The 27,875-nt window shown below is 38.4% G+C and overlaps 1 protein-coding gene across 1 annotated transcript in view; it reads right to left on the bottom strand.

Moving 5' to 3' along the window:
* Window positions 1-21,367, bottom strand: part of MEGF10 (multiple EGF like domains 10) — a 123,975-nt gene extending 102,608 nt beyond the window's left edge. Inside the window, exons 1-3 of the mRNA XM_060091902.1 lie at window positions 21,252-21,367; window positions 13,754-13,855; window positions 13,316-13,416 (exon numbers count right to left, since the gene is read on the bottom strand). Of these exons, the coding sequence (XP_059947885.1) occupies window positions 13,316-13,416; window positions 13,754-13,855; window positions 21,252-21,367 (319 nt within the window). The remainder of the gene's footprint in view (window positions 1-13,315; window positions 13,417-13,753; window positions 13,856-21,251) is intronic.
* Between the last annotated feature and the right edge of the window lie 6,508 nt (window positions 21,368-27,875).

Genomic DNA, 27,875 nt, shown 5'->3' with positions numbered 1-27,875 from the left:
ACCTGTTAGAATGGCAATCATCAAAAACAAGAGATAACAATTGTTGGTGAGGATATAGAGAAAAGGGAACCTTTGTGCACTGTTAGTGGGAATGAAAATTGATATAGCCACTATGGAAAACAGTATGGAGGCTACTCAAAAGATCAAAAATTGAACTACCATATGATTCTGCAATCCTATTTCTGGGTACATATCCAAAGGAAATAAAATCAGTGTCTCAAAGGGATATCTGCACTCCCCTGTTTATTGCAGCAGCATTCATAATAGCCAAGATATGAAAATAATCCAAATGTCCTTTGGCTGATGAGTAGATAAAGAAAATGTGAGATCATATATATATATATATAGACACATACATACACATACACACACACATATTCAATGAACTATTATTCATCCATAAAAAAGAAGGAAATCCTGCCACTTGTGACAACATGGATGGCTGTGAAGGCATTATTCTAAGTAAAATAAGTCAGACAGAGAAAGACAAATACTGTATGATATCACTTATATGTGGAATCTGAAAAAGCTGAACTAATAGAAACAGAGAGTAGACGGGTGGTTGCCAGGGCTGGGCGTCAGGGGGTGGGGGTGAGGGAAATGGGGAGATGTTTATCCAAGGGCACAAACTTCCAGTTGTACGATGAATAAGTTCTTGGGATCTAATGTACAGCAGGGTGACTACACATAACAATATTGTATTATATATCAATACTTGAAAGCTGTTAAGAGAGTAAATTTTAAATATTCTCACCACAGAAAAAGAAGTGGTAATTATGTAAGATGAAGGAGGTGTTAACTAACCCTATTATGGTAATCATTTTGCAACATGTAAGTCTATCAACTCATCACATTGTATACCTTAAACTTATGCAATGTTATATGTCAATAATATCTCCATAAAGCTGGAAAAAAAACAAGAAAATAAAGATCCAAAGAGTCTCTGATAAAGTTAAACATTTATAATTATCAGCCTAAGGTTATATAAAAGCAAACCAAATGCCTTACAGCATTGTTTCCCAAATAAGCAGACTCTGGAGACTATTTGTTCCATCATGTTCTTAGAAGAAATAGAAAAGAGGGGTGGAGAGGTAGGGAATTTTATGGCCAAATAAGTTTGAGACATGCTTTTACTCCAATTATTCCCAAAGTCTTCAATAAAAATTTACATGTCAAATATAAATTTTTGAGAAAGGGGATCCAGCACGAGGCATTTCCCAATTTTACTGGATAATGCAACAGTGAATTCTTCAAGAAGAGTACTCAGTAGCTCACACTTGGGGCACACAGCTACAGATAATACCCAGGGTCCAAGTTTCTGGAGACCCATTCTCCTCCCTGGATCAACAGATGGATTTCATTTGAGGTAGCACATTTCTTTTTCTGTCCCTCGATTACATGCTGAGTTCAATAAATTAACTCAGTTGTTTTTAAAGCTTAAACCTCAGTTTGGGTGACATATCTTTAGACTTGTCATACAGCTTTTGCCCCTCCAATGAGCCCAGCTGGCCAGGGAGGTCCACCTTCAGATCATGCTGCCTTCTGTGACCTAACTAAGAAGACTGCTTTTGTATATGATAGTTCTCTTGGAGCTCTAGATGATTTCCTTTAAATCTTTTTAAGAATTATTCATCAAGAAAAAAACTACATCTGGAACTTGGGATATTACTGTAGCTTAAGAAAAGAACAGTGCCCATGGAGCATTGCCTGTATCTGTGCATCAGTCTCCCTCTCCTCTTAGCATCTGTCTGTGTGGTTGGAGGGATGTACTAGGTTTACCACTGGATTACCTGTAAAAGTGCTATCACAGACTAAAAAATGCAAGTTCTGCCATCACCTGGTCTTGTTAATGTTTTGTGGTTGGTCACTTAGATCAAAGTGTAATTTTTCAGTTACTTTTAGTTTTCTCTAACAATATTTGAACCACAGTGCAATAAAAAATTGCTTCTCAGTTCTGAGTTTTTACATTAGCTATTATCTATCCCTGTAAGGAGACTGCATACATTATTAGGACTGTAAAAATTCTACCTGTCCTACACAGACTGAAATTGCAGAAACTCATTTTCTACAGATAAGGTAAAGCTTTCTATTGTTTCCCTTTGGCCCTGTCTCCATGGGACTCTAAAGTCAGGCTTCCTTAAGGAAAAAACAGGCAGCAGACAAGATTTCCATCTGTTTAGATGGAGGCTATCTTGAATTCATAGTGGTTTTAATTATCATTATTAAATTCATGATTTCTATCTATAAAACCCTAAGTAGTGAGCAAGCATTTATAATCAATAAAGCAAAAAAAGGTTCCCTGCATTGATTATCAGATTTCCAGTCTTCACTACTAGCAGACACCAATGACCAAAACCAGAAAACATAAGTTAGATTCCAATAGATGTGTGGGAAAATTGGAATTTCTGCTGGTGCAGTATGTTGACAAAGAATCTTTCCCAGTATTTACTGGTACATTCCTCTGAACCAAGTCGGGGTCCATGGCAACAGAATACAGGGTCCCTATGGAAACATGAAAAAATCCACTGCCAGTGGCAGAAAGGGCATCATGGGTAGGTGTACTCAGGAATACCATCTGATTTTGCTGTCAGTTCAGGGTTTCTCTGGATAGCTTAACAGGATTGTCTCACTTTTATCTATACTCAAAAGGGTCTGCTTAAAAGAACCTACACACTAAGGCTGTTTGGAAATATTTGACAAGATCACAACTTTATTACTAAACAAGCTTGTGAGTGTGAGACTCAAACAAATCTAGAGCAGAAGGCTCTGATTGCCTTCAACTTCAGAGGTGCCCCTCCTCCCCTAAATTCTCACCATGCTCCCCAGAATCCCCCATAGAAGCCCAGCTCACCCCAAAACAGCCCTCTACCAAAGACTGAATCTTCACAACCCCAAAAAACAAGGCTGCACTCTAGCTCTTCTCATCCTGAAAAATCTGAGTCCAAGACTTTTCAGCAGCAAAAGACCAAAATAACATGAAGCCTGGATAAAGAATTAAAGGTGTCCCTCCATCATCTCCAGGTGGGGGAAACAAGTACCTGCAGGGCAGCTCTTCCCAAAAGCCTTGACCATTTGGCCAGTTCCTCAAGCCTGCGATCTCCCTCCATCGGACCCTCCGATGGCTGACGCTGAGGCAAAATGTGGCCATTGAAAATCTTTTTCCGTTCCCTAAACAAAATTGCCTACAATTTATCCTGAGTTAGCTTGCTAAATATTCCAGCTCACAAAGAAGAAATGCATTCTGCCTGGAGACAAGAGCAGGAATAGTACATATAACTTCCCAGTTAAATGGAGAAGTTAGGTATAACAGGAGCCTATGACCAGGTGCATGATTCAGGAATCTCAACTGATATCTCCATGACTCAAGAGGTCCAAAATGTCACAGGATGCCAGACAGAGTCTAATACAGGGATTGCAAATGTGGGGCACTCAGGCCACCCAATGACCATGACAGAAATCATTAATGAGTCACTCTGTTTTCTCTCTTAGCACAGACATGGCCTCAAAATCCTTCCAAACACAATGTTCTAGGTAGCCGCTTCTAAGAAATGTAACCCTCTCTCCCCAAAGGGAAGCTCTTTGTTAATTCCAGTCTAATACAACATAATATTCCAATATAAAAGGAAGAAATAGGTGGAAATGTATGAGTTATGTGGCAAATAGCCTAACTGCGTCCCTAATGTGCCCCCTGTGTGGCATTTCAGTCTTCTGGAAGGAAAACAGTCCTGTGCAAGTGAGCTGCAGATGTCTTTAAGCCCTTAACTGAAAACTTGGGTTTAAAACACATTGCTTATTGAAACATGGCATTCAAACAAGAGTAAAGTTCATCAGCAGGAATTATTTTTTATATAAACACTGACCAGAGTTCTAGCCAGTTCAGTTTTTTCACAAAAGTGGCCAAGTTAAAAATCAGCTGTGAATATTCATTCAGTGCTATGGTAATCAATTGTCACACTCCTCTCTACTAAACACAGGAAATCATATACAGTCCAGTGTGCGGGAGTGAAGCCTTCTTATTTACAGTTCCAAAGTTCTCTTAATGATTGCCAAAGACAGCCAGGGCACATCCATGGGAACTGATCCTCTACCACCAGAGCTGGCCTACAAGGCAATAGGGTGGTGACCCAGGCCCCAAACCTCTTCCTGAGTCTTCCCTGTAAGCCACACTGCCCAGAATGCCCCCATTACAGCTTTAATTTGAAGTTAGCATTTGACCTCCACAATCTAACAAAAACAGGGTAACAGAGTCAAGTCCACCACAAAGGAAACATTCATCACAACAGTCCTTTCCTCTGCAGCAGCATCCAGCAGCAGAAGACTGGGCATCTGGGCAAAAGGATGGGAGCTGCACCAGAGAAGGGACCCCAGGCCATGCCCTTTGTCCATTCACGATTCTGCAGCAAGCAGCCTTGCTTCCAGTGATCTGCTTTCTCTGCCATCAGTAAAGGACATGGGAGGGAGAATGTATTGCTAGCCTCATCTCGGGATTAGCCAATCCTTCCCACGGAGGGATACCTGCCAAATTCCCACTCTGCTGTTGTCCTGTGAACTTTTCCTAGTCCCATGAAACCAAATTTACAGGCAACTCCCACGTGCTAAGAGGTCAGGTTCCAAAGATGTGTTTGGAAATCAGTTGTGTGTACGGCCAAACACATCTTCCTAAAGTCCTAGTGTTGTAAATAATGGTTTGGATGCCTAGGGCAGCCTCAAATCCTATTTACTCCTCAAGTACAGGACTGTGGAGATCATGAGTCTGGGTCTCAGCTCCTTTCCGCGGACCCGGGAGTTTGCATGTCACTGTCTAGGGCTTCCTAGAGCTCCCCTCGCTGCCATGGTAGCAGGGATCATGCTTCTCTCCTCAGGGCTCATGGCGGGGGCCGTGGAGAAGACAAGGGGCTGCCCTGGCTCCAAGCCATTCCCAGAGCTACAAACAGTTGAGGCCTTGGGAGAGAGGGACCTGTGGACTTTGGGGTGAAGAGAGAATGGATCCCAGTGATGGTGGTGAGGGTAAGGGGCCCTGAAGGGCCTGGGCCTTTTGCTGGCTTGGCCACTGGCATTTGTTATTCAAGTCTCAGTCTCAAACTATCTCTTTTACCAGCCTGGAAATCAGCACATTTCTCTCTCCACTGCCACCTGTTGTTTCTACCCAGCATTTCTATGGCTCTTTAGAGACAAAGCACTCTCACTTTATTCCCCTTGAAGCCAAAATACAAGTGGCTAACAAACATATATTTCTTAAGAGAACAGCATAATAATTAAGGAAATGCAAAGTAAAGCAAGGTACCATTTTTGTCACCCAACAGGTTGAAAGAAATAATAATGCCTAATGTTGGTGAGGATATGGGGAAGTGGGCACCCTCATATACCCCTTGTGAGCATGCAAGTTATTAGAACCTGTCTAGACAGCAATTTGGAAGTTTGTATCAAAAAGTCTTAAAATGTGACTCAGATTTCTCCTTTCTCCCAATATCCATTATTCCCTTCCTATAGAAATATATTTTTACTGGGCCCCTGACCACCCAGAATAAAGATGCCCTTATAGCTTGGTGAGGTCATATGATTAAGGTCTAGTCAAAGCAGAAATGGAATGTGATCATTTCTAGAAACTCTCCTCAGGAAACAGCTGGCATTGTCATTTGCCTCTTTCTCCTGCCTCTTCCATCCATTGCTTGGGACCTAGATTGATGTGGGGAGATCAATAATGGCACATGAAGATGAAGGCTCCACCCTAGAAGTGGTGGAGCAGAAAGGTGGAAATTGCCTGGGTTCCTTATTGGTTTACCAACCTCTGGACTCATGTGAGAAAGAAACGAAGTTTTACTCATAGCCAAACCTAATCTTACTGTTACAACATGCATACTCTTTGTCCCAGAAATCCCACTAAATTTGTCTTATTAATCTTTCGCATGTGCAAAGAGATACAAAATAGTTTAGTGGCTTCAGTGAGCATCTTTAAGTGTCAAACATTAGAATAAGCAGGTAGGTAGGTAGGAGGGAATGCAGAAAGGAAAGAAAGAAGAAAGGAAGAAAACATAAGTGAGGCAGGCAAAACAGTGAGGAGGAAATAGATGTTAACAGATAATCCTGGAAGCACTATGTTTAAGCCAATTTGTGTTATGCATCTTTTCATTTTGGGAACAAGATCAAAATTCTAAATTAGAGAACTATATGAAATCTTGGTGTATGGGGGCTGAAAAGATGGAAGATGAGAAGTGTCTGGAGATTGGTGATCTTGTGAAGGAAATTAATACTCTGGAGGAAAAGCCAGACAACTGGCACCCTTATGACTTCAGACAATACATGGGATCAGCACCAAGGCAAGGTGGAAGAGGATGAACAAGATGACCTTAGAGGTTGCGATTTCACATTCAAACACAGCTATGAGATTTGCAAAATGCAACCAGATACCAATATTTACAAGAGATGTGTGGTCATAAAAGAAAAGAATTATATGAAAAGAAAACATAATTGTAGCAATTATCATAGTAGATAAAGTTAGGCCAAAAAATACATTTATATATCTTAATGACTAAAGATACACAAAATTCAATCAATTGGTATAGCCAACTGGGTTGAGGGTTGTAATCTAACTTGAAAACTAGGACTATTAAATCATATGTCTTAAATCTAAGGAATACAGGATACAACATCTAGAGTAGATAAAGGGCTCAGTATGTTTGATCAAGGCAGTTAATCAAAGAACATGTTCTCTGGTATTTAAGAAACTTCAGAAAACAATAGAAAAGAATATTATGTAGCCTTAAAACAAAAAGGAAATCCTATCACAGGCTACAACACGGATAAATCTTGAGGACATTACACTAAGTGAAATAAATCCATGATTCCACTCATATAAAGTATCTAAAGTAGTCAAAATCCTAGAAATATAAAGTAGAAGTAAAAATGTGGTCTCCAAGAGCTGAAGGTAGGGAAGAGGGGAAATTAGGTTTTAATGGGTATAGAGTTTCAGTTTTGAAAAATGAAAAAGTTATAGAGGTCTGTTGCAAAACAATGTGAATACACTTAACACCACTGTATACTTAAAAATGATTAAGACGGCAAATTTAATGTTATGTATTTTTTACTACAATTAACTAAATAAATAAATAATATTAGCAAACTGAAAAGAGACCACCAGAATACTATTTTAGAATAAACCAAAAAAAATGAGATGATATAATTATTTGCTTAGGGGGTATCTGTCAGCTGTGTGAATATTTTGAATTTAATATAGAAATGTGTGTGAGAATCAAAATCTATAGTGTTTATAATGTTTGTTTTAAGAAGATAATTGTAATACATAAAAGAATGTGGTCTATTGCAACAAGGGGCTGGTCTTCTAATTTCATTTTTTTAAAGTGTAGTGAAATAACTGATTAGAAATGTTAAGGTTGAAATTTTATAAATACAATATTAGAACATTTAAGAGAATTTAAGATTCCACCTTATTAATAAGTTGAACTTATTAGATTTACAAAAAATTATTTAAGCACATGGGATGGTTTGTCAGCCTAAAAGCTGGATTATTTAAAATAGGATTCAAATTTATTAAATATACAAATTCCATTTTAAAAACTTGATGGTGTTTAAATATGTAAAACATTAGTCAAAGGCCCTTTTATGTTTATGTGTTTGTTAAAGTTTGTTACACTGATGAATGAAACACCTGTAAGGTGATTTTAGCTTAAGAAACAACTAGGTTTTGTTGTTGTTGCTGTTGTTTATTTTTTTTATTGACCTATAGTTGATTTACAATATTGTGTTAGTTTCAGGTGTACAGCAAAATGATTCAGCTACATATATATTTTTTCAGATTATCTTCCATTATAGGTTGTTATAAGATACTGAATATAGTTCCCTGTGTTATACAGTAAATCTTTGTTGCTTACCTATTTTATGTATAGTAGTTTGTATCTGTTAATCCCATACTCCTAATTTATCCTCCCACCCTCCCTTTCCCCTTTGGGAACTGTAAGTTGGTTTCTATGTCAAGAAACAACTAGGTTTTAGATTTATAACTTTAGTAGATCAAAACTAATTATTAACACTAATTTTAAAAGAAATTAAGAAAAAAATCCCATTTATAATGGCATCAAAAAGAATAAAAAATCTAGGAACAATTTAACCAAAGAGGTGAAAGACCTTCACACTAAAAACTATAAGACATTGATGAAAGAAACTGAAGAAGACACAAATACATAAAACCTGACTCAAATATATTTGATACATTCCATGCTCATGTTTGGAAGAATTAATATTGTTAAACTGTCCATACTACCCAAAGCCATCTACAGATTCAATTAAATCCCTATCAAAATTCCAATGGCATTTTTCACAGAAATAGAAAAATCAATCCTAAAATTTGTGTGGAACCACAAAAGACCCCAAAGAGCTAAAGCAACCTTGAGAAAAAAGAACAAAGCTAGAGGTATCACACTCCGTGATTTCAAACTTTATTACAAAGCTATAGTAATCAAGACAGCATGGTACTGGCATAAAAACAGGCACATAGATCAATGGAACAGATAGAGAGTCCAGAAACAAACCCATGCATATATGTGTGGTCAACTAATTTACAACAAAAAAGCCAAGAACATACAAGAGGGAAAGAACAGTCTCTTCAATAAATGATGTTGGAAAAACTGGACAGTCCCATGCAAAAAACGAAACTGGACCATATCTTACACCATACACAAAAATCAACTCAAAATGGATTAAAGACTTGAGCACAAGACCTGAAATGATAAAACTCTTAGAAGAAAACATAGGTGGTAAGCTCCTTGACATGGGTCGTGGTGATGATTTTTTGGATTTGGCACCAAAAGCAAAGACAACCAAAGCAAAAATGAACAACTGAGACTCCATCAAACTAAAAAGCCATTACAAAGCAAATACCAACAAAACCATCAACAAGCAAAAATAAACCAAAAAATCTGATTAAAAAATGGGCAGAGGATTTGAATATACATTTTTCTAAAGAAGATATACAGATGGCCAACAGGTATGTGAAAAGGTGCTCATCATCACTAATCATCAGGGAAATGCATATCAAAACCACAATGAGACATCACCTCACATCTGTTAGAAGAGCTATCAACAAAAAAACAAGATATAACAAGTGTTGGCAAGGATGTGGAGAAAAGCAATGCTGGTGGGAACATAAATTAGTACAGCCACTATGGAAATATGGAGGTTCCTCAGAAAATTCAAAATAGAACTACAATGTGATCTAGCAATTCCACTTCTGCATATTTATCTGAAGGAAACAAAACATTAGCACAAAAGATATCTGCCGCCCCACGCTCACTGCAGCATTATTTACAAAGGCCAACATGTGGAAACAACCTAGTGTCCATCAATGGATAAATGGATAAAGAAGATGTGATATACATATATAGTGGAATACTATTCAGCCATAAAAGAGAATGAAATCTTGCCATTTGCAACAAAATGAATAGAGGGTATTATGCTAAGCAAAATAAGTCAGACAGAAAAGACAAATACTGTATGATGTCAATTATATGTGGAATCTAAAAACAAAATAAAATGAAAACAGAATCATAGATACGAAGAACAAATGAGTGGTTTCTGGGAGGAGGGGGTGGGGGTGAAATAGGTGAAGGCAACTAAGAAGTAAAACTCTCCAGTTATAAAATAAATAAACCACAGATATGTAAGTAATATACAGCATAAGGAATATGGTCAATGATGTTGTAATAACTTTGTATGGGGACACATAGTTACTAGGCTTATCCTGGAGATCATTTCTTCATATATACAAATGTCAAATCACTATTTAGTAACCTGAAACTAACATGATAGTGTATGATAACTCTATTTCAATTTTTTTTAAAGTCAAGAAAGTAAATAAATGATATTCCAGTTTTTAAAAAAGCAGTGAAACACACAATTAGGCAATAATAGTAACTCTGAAAAATGAATACACTTACAAGCTTAATTAATTTTATGAACAGGTTAAAACCTATGAAGGAATCATAGACATCTTCATGTCTAGTAATATTTTCTCCTTGGAAGATTTTCCAATTCATTCTTTTTTTCTGACCAGATTCTTAGGAAAGGCTTCTAACCACGTTATTCCCTGAACTCTCCATTTTGGCTCTTCCTGCCTGATGGTACATGTCTGTCTTCTGAACACAGACCCTTGTTACCCAAAGTGTGCTCTGTGGACCAGCAGCTTCTGCACAGCCTGAGAGTTTAGCAGAGATGCATAATCTTGGGCAGGATGCAGCAGGGGTGGGGAGGGATGGGAGGATGGAACTTACTCTCCAGGGGAGATACCCCAGATACCTAAAAGAAACTATTTTTCTAATGCAGGTGGTTATGTGAAACCATCCCTTTTTTGCCTTCTAGGTAAACTGATTACCAAAATTAAACTAAAATTATTACCAATTCCTGTGTTTCAATTCCTTTTGATAACTTGCTGGAAACAGTTAAAATGGTGACTGTGCTAGGTGCCTGGCAGCAAAACCTAGTTGAAAAAAAGATTATGAAAGCAGAACAAAGAATCATGTGTTCTCTCTTCCTTCTCTATCCACAAGGGTGCCTCACTAGTGTCAGCTGTTGAGAGAACAGAAGATTTACCAGTGGCATCCCCAAGAACAAGGAAATCAGGGAAGCATGATTGTCCTCTGGGGTTAAGCTGTGAAATCAAGACATCAGAGTGGAGAGATGCAAAATACCCTTAAGAGATCAAATAGCTCCCAGGCCTCTGAGACTAGACAGTAAGCTGATTAAATATATTAACATATCTAAAGAAAAAATATTTCAGTCTCCAGGAACAGTTGGTCAGCCAAGAAGGCTTAGAAAAGGAGAATTTTAGAGGCAAATTCTAGAGATGTCCATCCAAGCGGTCAGGAGGACACCTTGCAACCTGTCTTGTGTGAGATCAAGGAAGAGTTATCTTTACCATCATATGATGGCAATAATTTTTACCAGGTATGATGGTGCTGTGGGATCGCCTTGCTTTCTGAGGCAGGCTGCACTACCGAATAAAATGATGGCGGTGTTGGGCTATGGAAGGCGGGAACCGCGAAGCACTAAAAATTTTCTCTCTAACTGACCTTGCTCGGATCCACACTCCCCACATCAGCTGCCAATAAAATCTAATTTCTCACATGCCAGACCTTCAAGGAGAAAAGGTATGACCAGAAGACTGTAAGCACCTCTCCAGGTTCTGTGTAACAGTGAATTAGCACCCCAGGTTTATAGATGATTCCTATGACCTGGGTTAACAGAAGAGAATCCTGGGAGACAGAACTATTTCCTCAGTGTGCTGACAATTGTATTTGTAAGTTTGAACCCTGGTAAGTGCACCAAGATAATATCACCCCGAAGCTTCTGTAAAGTGGCCAGCCCAACCAGCAAAGCCTCCCCACTCTTCACTCTGTGTGTATTCAGGGCTTTCCTTTGAAAATTTCCCATCAGTCTGGGCCACAGAGATCACTTCATGATTATTCTCTAAGATGTTTGATTATAAACATGTAATTTTTCTTATTCAGCATCATTATTAATCAAACACGTGTAAATAAAGAAAAAAATAGCAAAGGGAAAATTGCCACAGGGTATAAGCAAAAAGACATTCTATACTGCTGGTGGTGGTATAAATTGGAAAAACACCAAACATCTTAGAAATATGTGTATGTCTCTGACCCAGCAATTCTACTACTAGGAAGTTATCCTTACCTATTAATTATGGATATGACAAAGATTTAACCACAATGATGTCTTCTAAAGCAGTCCATAATAGTTAATACTTGGAAGTCATGTAAATATTCAAGAGTTGAGATCAGTCAAATAAACATCTATAATGCAATAACATACTGACTTTTGTTAAATGTTATAGAAGTTCATTTACTGACCAGGAAAGACATTCACAACATATTTGTATTTTTTTCTTTTCACTTAGTTACATTTTATAATTTCTCTTCAATGAACATTTATTATGTATAGCCTTGGTTTTGAATAAAAATTTGAGAAATCACCCCTGTCTATATAAATAAAGAATAGACTCCAGGGATTGGAAGGAAGATGACACATACACTGGTCCAAGCCCCCTTGGTGCTTGAGAGCAAATTAGCCTCGTTTATCCAGGGCCACCCAGATGATTGGTGGCCAAGCCAGTGCTATCATTCAGCTCTGCAGAGTTTTAAGCCCAGTGATGTGTCCAATCACTCCTAGTGCCTCTAAATTAGAGCAGAACTTTGTCTCTCTCTATGCTACTCAACAGCAGCATCTCAGCTCAGAAAGCAAAGGTGTCCCTCTAACTTTGTGTTGAGCCAAAATATTTGAATAAATTGTATTTATTGCTCTCTTCTAAGTGTCCTACACACAATGGTAAGAAACCCCAATTGCAAACTGCATGTCACATGATATTCTAGGATTTCCTAAAGTATATCATAAAACATCAAATGTCTCTTAAGACATCTCAAAGATGTAGAGAATGGACTTGAAGATACAGGGAGGGGGAAGGGTAAGCTGGGACGAAGTGAGAGAGTGGCATGGACATATATACACTACCAAATGTAAAATAGATAGCTAGTGGGAAGCAGCTGCATAGCACAGGGAGATCAGATTGGTGCTTTGTGACCACCTAGAGGGGTGGGATAGGGAAGGTGAGAGGGAGACACAAGAGGGAGGAAATATGGGGATATGTGTATATGTATAGCTGATTCACTCTGTTATACAGCAGAAACTAACCACCATTGTAAAGCAATTATACTCCAATAAAGATGTTAAAAAAAATAGCATCGCAAAATGAATTGGTGAGATGGGGAGGGGAGGGAGGAGAGAAATGCCAATGAAAAAAGAAGGTCTACTTTGTAACCCAGACTTACAGTCATTTTGTATTGCAAAAGCTCCTCTACTTTTAATAAGCGTATCATTCTATGTATCAGAAAAGAACATGCTGGCCTCTCAGAAGTTGACTCGGGACTCTGTTGAGCTGCTGCAGGAAGGTTATATCTCTGTTCTCATCTGTGACCTAAGTTCAATGACTCCCTGACCAATTTCCAAACAGACATTTATTGAAGGACTGTAATGAACATTGCAGCAACCAGCCTTGAATCATCTTTCTACAACATCTGCTTTCTCAAGTGACATTCATTTGGAGATTTTTCATAGGACAGAGGGGCACAGTTAATGCTTCCCTCCTTACACAGGCCAAGAAAGCAGCAGTGAATGAAAGGGAATGATCCAAGATGCCCCATCTCCCCAGGCCTCTGTTTCAGCCTCCCTTAAATGCAAACCAACACTGCAAAAAATAAATGAACCTCCAAAGGATGCAAGTCTTACTTACGGACACACATTTCCCTGCTCTCATAAAATCCAGGACAACACTGGGATTTGCGCCTATACATAGTTTTTTCTCCATGTCGATAGGCTGTCCGATAACTGATTCTATAGAAAGGGGAAAAATCACACTGTTACTTTATTGGACCTGCAATTTGATTAGAAATCAAGACTTTATATTTTAATACAAAAAGCAATTAAATATAATAAAAGTATAAAAAGCAAAGTACTCCAAAATAATTAAGAAGAAACATGGGATATATGTTTTGACCAATATTATGCTAACTCACTAATTTGCTAAGAATATACTGATTGTCCATTTAAGCCAACCTACACTTTATTTCAAGGAATCAAGTTTCATGACTTCCCTACTTCACTTATCTCGAGATATATCAGACTCCTTCCCAGTTTACCAAACACAGAAATACATCTGAGCTTCCATTACCTGTGCCGCGTGCATTTAAACCAGTTCAGAATGTCAGTGCAGCTAGTGTAGTAAATTTGATCAAAGGGATGTGGGTATGACTCTTGCACAGTCACGGAGTAGCTGAAAAGAAGAGGAAAGAGAAGTAATCAGTATTTCTCTTTCTTACATTACTGATAGGCTGTGTACCAAAAAACAGTGATTGGCTAAATTATCTCCACTTGCAACTCCACACTGACCTTTAACAGAGAATCTTCAGGTTTTTTCAGGTTTCTATTTGTGCTAGAACCCTAAAAGATCCAATATTAATAATATATTTTAAAGACAAGAGTTCATGCTATGCAGTTCAAAAAAATCTCATTTACTATTCACCCAAAACTCTGATATTCCTAAATTTAAAAACGTATCACCACATATTTTTCTGTATTTAATTCCATCCCCTCCCCCAGGGTCTAGGGATATCAAGACCTTTCACAAATTGCTTTCAATCTAGGCCTCATGCAAATAATAAGGGTAATCAGCAAAAAGACAATCCAAGTACATTTTGCTACTGATTTTGGAAAATCAGAAAGACTATATTTCTCTAGTTGGAACTTGTAATAATTTTCTTTCTTGTGCCTGCCCTACTTCTTAGGCAATGGAAGAATATATACAACCTCTACATAGAAGCTACAAAGAAGTCTTTAAACCCAATTCTAAACATATGGCTGAGAGAGTTAGCCTGAAATAATCATACGAACAACCTGCTGCTAATTAAACAGTCTGTTTTCCAACATATTTTCACTAACAGCTGCTTGTTAGAGTAAAATCATGCACTCCTATGGGCCTAAGAATGTGGCTGAAAAACACCTATGAAATATAAAGACTATTCAATGTTCAATCCTATATTTCTTCATTTCAAAGCAGTCTATTACATGCTCAAGAGCTCGGATTTCTTGCCTACAGGAAAATCTGGAGAATCTTCTTTTCAAAACAATTTATTCTATTTTCTTTAACAGTCTCTTAAAGATTTCCACTAAATTCTTTAATTCATGCTAACAACAACGACAACAACAAAATGGGTCTCAATCATGGACTGACTTGGTGTAGATCAATAGCCCAAGTTCATTAATAGGAACTGTCAACTACAGAAGGTACAGAAGGAATGAGGTTAAAATTTCAGCCTGAAGAATTCAGGTTAGATAGAGAGCAGAAGCTTCTAATTTGAAAAGCTAAGCAGTACTGGCCTCACAAACAGACCAATTTCTTTCTCCAAGTGGTCTCTCTCAGTCATTATGAGACATCCATGAATTAATCATACTATTCATACTGTTTGTACTTGATTCTTTGGGACATTGCAACTTGATTTCTAGGTAAATTTAGGGATCCTCCACAAGCCTGAGGCAGATGCAATAAGTCCTAGTGAAAAGATCACTGGATTAGAAGAAGGCAGGGTTATCATCCTTATCTGACACTGAGCACCTGGCTGACCTTCAGCAGGTAACCTCACTTCCCTGGGTTTTGACAATCACATCATAAAACCAGGGGTTCAGAGATGTTCTTGGAGATCCCTCCTTACTTGGCATTCTGCATTTCTAACATACATTTCAGATGACTACTTCCTTCTATTCCAGCAGACAACACCTGCAGGAACAGGTTCAGACGAGTGTCGAGTATGCCATTGCCTACATCTCTGATATAACTCCTTTGGGGTAAAGCGAGAGGCCTGCATTAAAATATAAATGTTCTTGGAATGAAATATCACATGAAGCTATTCAGATTTTCTTCAGACCCCTAGCAGTATCCTGAGGTTCAGGTTATTGCAATTTCTAAGACTTCCTCGCCAATTCTTTTCCCTCCCTATCCAGCAGCTTGTAAAGGCCTGCAGCATTATTTCTCCATTCCATTTCTAGTGGAGAGCAAAGCCAATGAATGCCCTCTGTGTGTGGAACTGCCATCTAGGTAGTCCTACATTCCCATGAGCAAAACAACTTTCCACATGTGCTATGGGAATGAAAAAGAAACCACCCTAAATTTATGCTGTTTGGGTGAAAAAATGTAATCTACCAGGCTCTATAGTACTAATTTAGCTGAACTAAATTGGTTTGTTAGAACTAGGCCTGATGCAGTATTCCCACGAAATTTCACAGGCCATGTTAAGTGTTAAGATCTGAATGCCTTGGAGAGCAAAAGTGATAATCAACTAAGGGACCCTGGCCAAACACACGCCATTGGATGTGATGGGGGAGCTGACTCCACAAGCAAACGTGAAAAGTGTTTTCACTAATTTCTAGCAGCCTGGAAGATTTCTTCAATAAGTGAAAATGTTAAAAGTACATGGGTTTCCTCTTCTGGACATTTGCTGCTCACCAAAAGCTTAATTTTCAGGATGCTTCTCTGCTTTTAGGATATAAAAAAGCTCTTCTCTATAAAAGGATAATCAAATCATTAAGGATTCCAACTGAACAAATGTTTATTGAATAAATTCTATGCAATTCCTGCCCTCAAAGGGCTCTCAAGAGAGGCCAGCACGTAAATGCTAAAAAATAACCTGCTCTTACTTTAATAGAGAAATATATAGAGTTTGGGGAAAATCTAAGTGTAAAATTCACTATGGTTGAACATTTCTCTTCAGTCTTGACACTTCTCATTAGAATTATTCAGTCTCAAACTCAATGAAGAACAGACCAAATATAAATTACTTTTCACATTGATCAGCTACTGAGGCTTCCACTTAAGTTTACATGAGAAGGGTTCTAAGCCTTTTCAACCCAAATTTCTTTTCTGTTCTTTCTCATACATTCTTTTTCTTTTCTAAACAATCTCTCTTTTTTACTTTTCATTTTTAATGATATTATAATCACACTAGAAAATGTGGAAAACAAATATTTAAGAAGAGAGGGAGAGAACTGTATAACTCTTACCTAACCACACATAGCATTTTGCTGTACTTCTTTTACCATCCCTAGGGTTTTTCGTTTTTAGTTATAGTTTTGTCTTTTTGTTTTTATATTTTCATACTCATGCTATACACATAATTTTAAACCTAGTTTTTAAACTTAAGACTATCATAAGCATTTTTCCATGTTAGTAAATAGTCTTCAAATTATGACTACCAAATACTCACGACTACACCTAATTTGCTCAATACCCACCTAACATTAGACAATTAAGTTGTTGTCACTTTTCAAGGGGCCGCTTTCTGGAAGCTGTGTGCCCGCATCATGAAGCGAAATGTCTCTGAGAACTGGATGACTTCCTCTGGTCCTTAGTGCTGCTGCTGTTTCAACTTAATTAGTACCTCTTGATAGTCCACACCTCCCTGTTCATCTGCAGCTGCTCTTAAAGTCACAGAATGGGAAGCAACCTTCTCAATTGTCTAGTCCAATCCCATTTTCATCACAAATAAGCCACACCGAGCTCCCAGTGCTAGTGGTCAGTCTAGAGCCGGTACTAACACCAAGACCCCCAGACAGCATCCTGTACCTCTGTCCCCTCTCAGATGTTATAGAATATTGAAAGCTTCTAAAGCAGACAGTGAGTGGCAAACTGTGGTATAAAAGGAATCTGGTCCCAATTCTACACTATTTTCAGCATCAAGACGCAGAACCCTTTATCTCCTGCTTGTTTGTTTAATCTTCTCAAACACACTGAAAACATGTCATCACTGTGATTTTAAACTATTAAGTATTGTCCAGGGAGGAACCCCAACAAGATTTAATTTAAGATCAAAGAACAGGGGGGAAAAGCCATCATCACCTGGACACATTCCGAAGTGGTTAATTACATTTCATCTGCCTAAATTACCTTCTTACTTTAATCAAATATGGTAATAATTATCATTTCTTATCTCTGCTCGCTTCAGGAATGCAGCTTCAATTATTACGACTCCTGTGTCCCACTCCCAAGGGGTTGGGCAGAGAAAGGCTTCTCTTCATTTGTGCCTTCTTTAGAAGAAACCCCCTTATATGGAAATACTTAAACTCACACAACAGGGAAAGGAGATGGGGAGAAGGAACAGATGATTCATGGAATTATTCATTTTCCAAAAGGATGCTGTGCAGAATCCCTTTAATAACAAGCATACCTTGTGTATTTTAAATGATTTAATTTTCTTTCATTTCCTTTCATGTATAGCTTCTAAGGATCACAAATGCTGCATTAAAATGAGGCACACTTTTATTTGAAAATAAATGATTCAGTAGGTCTGGGGAGGGACCTGAGGGTCTGCATTTCCAGCAAGCTCCCAGCTGAGGTTCCTGCCGCTGCAGTTCCACAGACCACTCTGAGAAGCAAGGCTGCAGGTGATTCCATGGCTCAGAACCATTGGTGACAGGTGGGTTTTAGTGTAAGGAAAAGCTACAATGAGCACTACTTGGCCCTACTACCAGGAATTTTGTCCTTGAAGCTAATCTTCCTCTCCCTGTTTCAATTCAAGCTCATTTCAGTTTTTGAAAATACAGGAGAACCTGTCAGCTGCACCTTTATTTGATCATTTTAATTTATACTCCTTTTCTCCATTCTTGCCAAAACAATTCCACATTTTTTAACCTTTCTTCAAAGAATCATTATCTAGCCTTATAACAGAAAATTTACCAATAAGAAAATTGTTGCTGTCAATTTTTCTTTTTAGCAATTTATAGGAAAAATATAGACAGGAAAAAAATCTCCATCATTTTCCTATTTTTCCACACTGAATTTCTTCCCCATTAGTGAGTATTTTAGCAGTTACTCTAATCACCTGTACAACAGTGGAATTATATTAGGTTTAGAGATTAATGTGCCCCTTCTCTATCACTCCCCCCTCCCCACCCCCACTACTGATGTCCATATTTAGTCATTTCCTTTCCTACCAGAAGGTGAGTTTACTCCTCAACAATTATTCACTGAGCACATGCCATATGCAAGGCAGTGTTTTAGACATTGGGAATTTAAAATGGTGAACAGAACAATGCAATTATGTGTTGGAAAGTATGGTTAAATATTGAGCAAGAAATCAGGACAAAATGTGTACATTTGAGTGGGTGCTGGATTACTTGAAGTCTTGGATTCTTTTCTCTTTGTAGCCTTTCCCTCGGAGAGCTCATCTGTTCTCTCATCATTCTGGAGACTCCCAAATCTATATTCCCAAACACTTTCAGGCCCATATTTCTCTTTTCTTTTTTTTTTTTACATTCATCCAGCACTTTTTATTTTACAAAACATCTTTCATACATTATTTGATGCAAGTTTCACAGTAAATCTTTGAATTGGATGTTGTTAAGAGATTCATCCAAGATCACTGGACTTCTTAAGTGAAAAAAACAGGGCTAAGCCGATACTCTTTCTTATATTTCATAAGGCCTTTTTGTCCATGACGATTATAAGATAGGACAATGTCAAAACAAACTGGAGCGGGGGCGGGGGGAAGAGCTTCCCTGGTGGCTCAGTGGTTAAGAATCCACCTGCCAATGCAGGGGACACGGGTTCGAGCCCTGGTCTGGGAAGATCCCACATGCCGTGGAGCAACTAAGCCTGTGCGCCACAAGTAATGAGCCTGCGTTCTAGAGCCCTCAAGCCACAACTACTGAAACCTGTACGCCTAGAGCCTGTGCTCAGCAACAAGAGAAGCCACAGCAATGAGAAGCCCTCACACCGCAACGAAGAGTAACCCCTGCTCGCTGCAACTAGAGAAAGCCCGCGTGTAGCAACGAAGACTGAACACAGCCAGTAAAAAAAAAAAAAAAAAAAAAAAAAAAAAAAAAAAACCTGGGGGAAATATCTTTTTAATGTTTTGTTTAAATGAAAAGTTAAACATTCATCCAGGCCCATATTTCAAACTGATCATATCAATACAACATGATAAAACCACAATAATCTCTTCCCTGTCAAATCAGCTCTCTTCTTTTTATTTTTCCATATGTGCAGTGACACCTCCACTCTTTCACAGCAGGTTCTAAATCTCAGCCTTTTCTGCCTCTTTCACATCCATAGTTAATGTATTACCAAGATCTCTTGATTCTTATCTCACAGTACCTAACAAATTTGATTTTTCCTCCCATTCCAAAGCTATCATCCTCTAAGAAGTTCAACCACCAATGGACTCTCCCTCTTCTAAATTTGATATATTCTTATTCATGTATTCATCAATTCATTTTTATTACTTTAATCATATTTATTATGTACTTTGTTGGTGAAATGTTTTATGAGTGGTTCTGTGAAAATTATAAAGATAATTAGTAGGAGGTCCCTTCCCTTAAATTCTATATAACATAGTTAATAGCACAAATATATAGAACTTTATTACACATACATATTTCCTCTACAGCTTAAAGTTTCATAAGGCTACATAACTCTATTGATCGATCGGGAAAATATGTTTTTGTTACCCTGAATGTAATACTGCCAATGGAGATGGGGACGAGCCCTCACTGAAAAATAACGCTATGAGTGAGGAACCAGTGGGCCCCTAGAATAATACAGCTGCTGTGCTTGAAAGACTCTGAGCTTTGTGCCTCCCACCAGTGGGTCACACAGCGATTAGAATGTTTACTCTGTGGTGTACTCATCATGATGCTGAGGGTGACAGGAAAAAGAGACCAAGAGTTTGATGTCATTGAACTTACAGCTATTACAAATATGTATTAATCTCTAGTACTTGACACCTTCTATTTGCTTGAACAACTTGCAAGTGCAATGTTAATTTCAGATAAAGATACACACTTTCCTAGGAATGCAAGTAGCACATGAGAGCACAGTAAACTGCATTTGGCTGCACTGCAGTATCACTAAATGGTTTGTGCTGTTTCTGTGTTCCAAAAGGGACTATAAGATGACCTATTATTTTGTACTTCCTCTGTATTTCCTACTGCAAATCACCTAGATCTGGATACTACATCATCTGCTTTCATATAATCTATTCAATCTTGCCCTCCTCTATCCTGTACTGACTCTAGTTTTACTGGGCACAGCCCTTAGTGGTCTGCATGGCACTGGTTTCAAACTACCTTCCATCCTAGAACCCCACCCAATCACTGCCATCTACTCGTCTTATTCAGGTCTTCAAAGACATCTCAGGGGACAATACTTCCATGCAGCCTTGCCAGTTCCTCCAGAAATCATGTCTCCCTTTCAGGCCACCTACTGCACAATTTTTTATGCCATTCATTTCAACACTCTAGGATATTATTCCACACTGTCTTCCACTGCTCCCTCATTGGTTCCCATGCATAAGTCCAGTTCCACCAAATTATTGCAAATAGATACAGAGCAGGGAGAAGACCTTAGGGAGGTCGTTTTAATCGATCTATTAATGTTTTCCTTGGTCTCACAACTGCATCTGTGTTAGAATCAGTATATCAAGTTTTCTTCATATAATATATATTCTCTAAGACCAAGGTGAATTATACTATCTAATTATTACATATAACTAATGATTTTTTACATATAAGTAATTTTATAATCTCTTCTCAGATTCTAATTTTATATATGGTACTGATAATGAGAGTTTATAAAGGAATCTATCAGAAATTATTTCTCAGACTACTTTCAAAACCATTACCTTTCCCAGTGGCTACACACATTAGGGTCTTCAAGGTTCAGAGATGATGCTGTCCTGATCCAGTGGCATAACAGTATACAGATAAAGCCCAGGCATGAGTTCAAAGAAATAACCATTGTTTCTGAAGAACAACCTACAAGAAAAAAAATCCAAATTAAAGATGCCTTAAAGTGACCCAAACAGAATTCTTCTGAGTACATCAACTATTCAGTACCAGTTGTTACTAGAGCTGAAACATGCATAACGAGTCTTGGATTTAAGATGGGTCACCAGCTTTCATGGTCCAGGAGAGAGAGATATTTCTTATGTTGTCAGGATGGCCGCCATTTTGTAAATTACTAAAAAGTGCAAATCATCATTAACTGCCACCATAACAAGAGACCTTCTCATCCATGGCAGCTAACACTAAAGGAATCTACCCAAACAGCTCAGAGTAACACAGTCTTCCAGATTCTCTCACCAGGCATATTTCCCTTCTGTAAGAAGAGGGCACACAGAGGAATCTGGCCTCATTTGTCTTAGAGGATAAATAATGAAACAGAAGCTCCATTGACTCAAGAGAGAGGCACCTCAGGCTTAAACTGAGTGTCATTCAATAATTCATTCAACGTACACTGAATGCCCACTCTATCCTAGGCACCATGCAAACACTGGACATAAAACACACATCTAGTTCCTGTCCCTGCCCATCAAGATCTTTATAATTTAATAACCATGATTTACATTTCTTATATTTAGTGCTTCTGTCTCCCCATCTGCTGAACAGAGACAAAACCAGCTGTTTTATAGAGATTTCTACATAGGTGTATAGAAAAAAGTGTAAAGGTGTTTGGCGGTCAGTGTTAGAAAAAATGAACCTGGAATTACTATTGAGAGGAAGAAAGACCAAAAAGGAAAAACAATTAGCAACATATCTTCAGAAGAGTTAGGCCTGCAAAGGAGACAGAAGAAGAGGGAGGAGAATGTTCCAGGCAGAAGGAACGGAGGTGAGGGAAGATCAGGCACACTTAGGGAGCTCAAACTAGCTCAGCCTGAGAAAGATATGGGGCGTATCACCATTGGTTTTATAAGACATTGCAAAGTATGTGAACCTCATCCGAGGATTACAGAGAGCTAGGAAAGGCTACAGGGTGACATTCGAAAGATCACTGGCTTCAGGGGGTGAGGGACCTGCAGGAGGAGACTATTAGAGGGAGGTCAGGTGAGACACCACTGCGAGTGAAATAAGGAAGTAACACTGGGGTTGCAGGGAACTGGGTGACTCTGGGAGTTTTTCAGGAGGCGAAATAGACAGGACTTGGTGAGTGATGTGGGAGTAAGGGTGAGGAGGGATGCCTGATACGGCCCCTTGGGTGGAGGGTGAGCCCCTCATGGAGATGGAAGCACAGAAGCCCTCCTCCTGGGAAGCAGGGGAGGGCAGGGGTGTGGGGAACTTGCCCTTAGTGAGGAGGAAAAGTTTGTCACACTATATAAAATGATTTTATATAATCATTATAAAAATGGACATAGAAATAGCTGATCCAGGATTTCTCTAGCGGTCCAGTGGTTAAGACTCATCGCTTCCAATGCAAGGGGCGCAGGTTCAATCCCTGATCAGGAAAATAAGATCCCACATGCCACAAGGCCAAAAAAAAAAAAAAGAAAAGAAAAGAAAACAAGCATTAGCCTGCCTGTAGGTAAACTGGTGAAACTAGTAACAACTGGTCAGATTATGGGACTAAGCAGTTATTTTCTGGGTGAGAGCTGGCATTTTGAAAAGTTGTACTAATTTTCCACACCATGAGGTTACCAGTTTTTAGTGTCTGGGAACCAAATTCATTGAATAATAATCTTGTGGTTTTAAAAGGTAAGTTTATCTTAAAACAAACAAATAATAAACAACAATATGGGCAAACACCTAACCTTAGGAAATAGTTTATCCTTCAGATTCCAGACAATAGATTAAATGAGGAAGTATTAAGTTCTTTAAAATCAAGATTGTTATAAGCACAAGTATATTAAGTATATTATGACAAGTTACCTATCTTTAAATCCACAAAGGCTAAAACAAAAGAAAATGTTTGATTTGGAATAAGGAATAAACGTCATGGATTTGTAGGATAATTAAAAGATAGTGTAAGCCACTATGAGAGGTAGTGAAATCTTTGAGAGATTTCAATCATCATGAAATAATTCCAACATATTAAGCATAAATGAGTAGCCAAAATATTGATTATAAATTAATTCAAATTACTGATGTTTCTCACAGGCTAACCATCATGAAGTTGTAAAATCTGAAGCTTAACATTATATAATTAAGGAAGCTATGCTACTTAACAGAAATAAATACAAAGTAATGATGATGATGATGATGATAAATAACAGCTAACATTTCCTGACCTATTACTCTGTGCCAGGCACAGCACTGAACCTTTTACGTGAATTACCTATCTAATCTGCACAGTAACTTACGTAGGTATTTTTATCATCCCCATTTCACAGTTAAGGACATGTAATATACTATGATGTTTTCCTCATCCATCAAAAAAAGTAAACCTTTTATATTTTGGTTGTAACAAATAAGCATGGCAAATATCTCTCTGTCTCGTTGCCTTATCTATGTCAGGTAAGTATTCTGTTTCAGTGAAGTGTGAAATATGTATCTTAACTTTCATTCTTTCCTAAAGACAAAACAAGAGCTGGTCAGCAGTAATCTGCCAACTACTCACAAACAATTACCCTAAATTGGAAAGTTTATATCCTGAGTCACCAACTCAGACTAAAACCATCCATTTCCCAATTAGAAATGTTTAGTCTGTAAAGTTGGAAATTGCTGGAAGCAACGAATCAAACTGCCAAGAAAAAGGAAGAGGCTGTGTTCTCTCTCTCTCTCTCTTTTTTTAATGAATTTATTTATTTATTTTATTTTATTTTATTTTTGGCTGCGTTGGGTCTTTGTTGCTGCCCATGGGCTTTCTCTGGTTGTGGCCAGTGGGGGCTACTCTTCATTGCGGTGCACGGGCTTCTCACTGCGGTGGCTTTGCTTGTTGCGGAGCACAGGCTCTAGGCTCGTGGGCTTCAGTAGTTGCAGCACGCAGTCTCAGTAGTTGCGGCTCACGGGATTAGTTTCTCCGCAGCATGTGGGATCTTCCCGGACCAGGGCTCGAACCTGTGTCCCATGAATTGGCAGGCAGATTCTTAACTACTGAGCCACCAGGGAAGTCCCTGTGTTCTCTTTTAATGTAAAATTTTTAGCGTTAATTTGGTATCTCTTTTTGTTTTGCACTTGATGCATGGCCCCGTGAAGGGTTTAACCTCACTAAGGGGATGGCAGAAAAAAAAGAAAAAGCAGAATTTGGTCACCTCCTTATTGCTTCTGAAATTCAGCATGCAGAAAAATCAAACTGCACTGCAAAGTTGCCGGCGGCATTCTTGGAAGGAAAAATATCAGTATATTTAAATTTGTATATATGTCACTCGGTCTCTTACTCCCAAAGCACTTTCCAAATCAAAATCAGAAAATCAACTGAGTTCTAGAATAATCTACATTAAAGTATAAAATGTTCAAAGCAAAAAGAATTGCTAAATCAAGAAGAAAGGATTGTGCAAACTCACATGAACTGATTAAAATCATTTGAGGAAATAATTCATATGTTATATTGATACATGGTAGGGGGAGAAGACATTTCACAAATGTGTCAATGAGCTGTAAAGGAGTATAGAAATGCAACATTTCCCTATATTCAGAAACATGGGTGGTCCTTCCTTTTGTTTGACTTGTCACTGATAGGCAATCAAAACAAGTGGGTAAGGCATTTCATATATCTTTTCCCTTTTTGATTTGTTTTCTTATATAGGTTTTGATGAGTAAGTGTGCGTACCTTTTTTCCTTTATGTCTTCCCCTGAAGGAAAAACTTCAATAAACATTTTTCTTCCTCATTTCTCTTTTAAGCTGTGCCATCTTGTCTGACACTATAATCTTAGAGCGCAAATGAAAACAAAATACAATCTTTAAAAAATAGCATTATTTCAACTGAAAAAAAAAAGTCAACACAGTGCTGATATGCTTCCTTGAAACAGACATTTTGAAAATATTCAAAACTCTAAATTGGACATTGAGCTACCCCTACCCACCCAGTCTTTGCCTTCAAATAATTTGCCTCGTGGTTACGTTTAAGAAAATTTTAAATGTAAAAAAATAAAGAGACATTTGCATGAACCCCCTAGTGCCAAACTTGATTGCATTCCATATCATTCACTTAATTATTATGGAAAAATCAAAACAGAAAATCAGTAGAACTGATTAGCATTGCTGAAGTGCTCCTATTAGAAAGAGGAAACACAGCAGGCAGAGTTAACTCTTACTGCCTACTGGGAAGGCAGGCTTTGCTTATTCTACTACAAAAACCTCAGTAAACAGTCAGGTTGAATAAAATCCTTACAATGGATGAGTCCGAGTTGTGATGACAGGGAGTAGTTTCTTTATCAGTATGTTAGGGAGAAATAAATAATGGGGCGTTGACTTGCTAATTTATTTTTGCAACAACAGAAGGATAAATGATTCCAGACAATTCTTTCTGGCTCTAAAATCTATTTCCTTACTAGAATCATTAAGTGCACACATAGAAATAACTTGGATGCCGTTACCAACTGATTTTTCAAGCTCACTACTCTAAAATCCTCTCACAATTCTCTCAATGAAAGTGGTTTATTGATTAAGAACAGCCACATTCTCACAATTTCCCCCCTGGATACCAAGAGTCACCTAGTCTACTGATCACTCTATCACGTTATCTGTAAAGGATGTACTAGCTTTGCCTTGAATCACTCAGAAAGGCTGCCCAGATGTGCTGTATGCTTCCTGGAGCTCTGAACCTGTGAACAGAGTATCAAAATTCCAGCTTCAGGGTAGTCAAGAAGTCAAAAGAGTAACGCTTGCTGGTTGCCCCAAGAACAACCTCAGACGAGGACTTACATGGAAATACTACTTCACCGATAAAAGGAATCCCTGAGGCACTGTCCTGATTTCTATTTTCACCACCCAAAGCTAGTTATTCTAATAGCGTATTAATTTACTCAAGCATAACTACACATTGGAAGCAGCACAATGCTATCTGTTTTCATCTGGGGATCCTCACATCATTTTGCTAACATCAAATACCACAACCAAGACATGATTCTAAGTCAAACTAAATCATGTTGTAATGGCAGCCCCCCAGCATTCCTTGGAAGCTTCTAATAATAAAAGTTAAATGAGTGTGGCTATTAACATTTAAAAAAAGAAAAATATTCTCAAATCCTATTTTATAAACATAAGGATTTTATAAACAACCAAAAAAAAAAAAAACACACAACACATTAGCATGAAGTGGGTGTTTAATATCAGTTCTGGCATTCACTGAGCACTTCACATCAAGCAAAAACTGGGCAAACCCCTGAGGCTGCCAGGCACTGAGATACCCTGAGGGGCTCACACCACACAGAGAACAGCCACAACCGTTGGCCATCCCAACGCAGCAGGATGCAGCCACAATAAAGGATTAAGACTGAAAGAGCTGCTGGGGTAACATAGAGGTACAGCCTCACTTACTTAACCAGCCGTCCCACAGGTGTAATCTAGGTGGCATTAAGGGAGAGTTTTGGGGAGGCCATGGTCACCCACTCATCATCAACTTTGCAAAGTACTCTACAACATCCCTGTAAATCCATCTCCTACAACATATGGAAAAAAGTCCACAAACAGTACTCACAAAGGATCTAAGTGCAAGCAACTGTGGGGAGTATTATGACTTATAAAGCATGGTCTCTATCTTCAATAGTTCAAAATCTACTAGGGAGGAAGATTATAAATAAAATATAATTATTTGTCAAATGAGTCAATGTAGAAAGAATTGCCAGAGTTTTAAGAAGATAGAAAAATCGATGTGAGCAGTGAAGGCTCATGAAAGAGGTCAAACTTGAAAAGAAAGTTTCCAAAAGGAGAAAAACTAGAAATCACTGAGTGCCTACCTCGTACCTCATACCTCACATGCATCATCTCATTGGCTGAGATTAAATGTTTCACCTGAAATCAATTAAAACAGAGCAGTGATTCGAACATGGCTGGCTGATGACTGCAACATCTGCGATCTGCCCTCAGCATCACATCAGGATTAAAGAAAGCCTTTGGGTAAATGAATACAATGGGGAGGAGCCACAAGGCAGAGAGAAAAGTGTGAGTCAAGCTTTGAGAGTGGAGAGCAGAAGGTTTTGTAAGGAATCTTGAGAAGCAGTGCTAGAAAGGAAGGTAGAGCTTCTTGATGAAGGGTCTGTAGCCCCAGGCTAAGGAGTTCAGATGGTTTTATTCTGTCTGCAGTGGAATACACTTAAGTCTATGAGCAGGGTGCATTATTGATGAAAGAAGTGTTTTAAAGATTAACACAGAGTAGGTGTTCAAAATCCAACCAACGGATTGCCTCCTGGTGGCAAAGAAAGTGAGTGGAGGTTAGTGTCTTCAGGTGTGACGTGGGATTGCCTGTCCCAGGGTGGTAGCCTCAGGAATGGGAAGTATGTGAGAGAGCAATGAAAGAAAGAATTGGCAGGATTGGGAGACATACTAGAAAATAGGGTTGATATCTGGGAGAGCTGTTTTGGGTTTAAACCAT

Source organism: Mesoplodon densirostris, chromosome 3 (genome assembly GCF_025265405.1).
Source record: "Mesoplodon densirostris isolate mMesDen1 chromosome 3, mMesDen1 primary haplotype, whole genome shotgun sequence".
In the NCBI taxonomy this organism is placed as follows: Eukaryota; Metazoa; Chordata; class Mammalia; order Artiodactyla; family Ziphiidae; genus Mesoplodon; species Mesoplodon densirostris.
The sequence above is the reverse complement of the archived record's forward strand: the minus strand, read 5'-3'. Positions and strand labels throughout refer to the sequence as shown.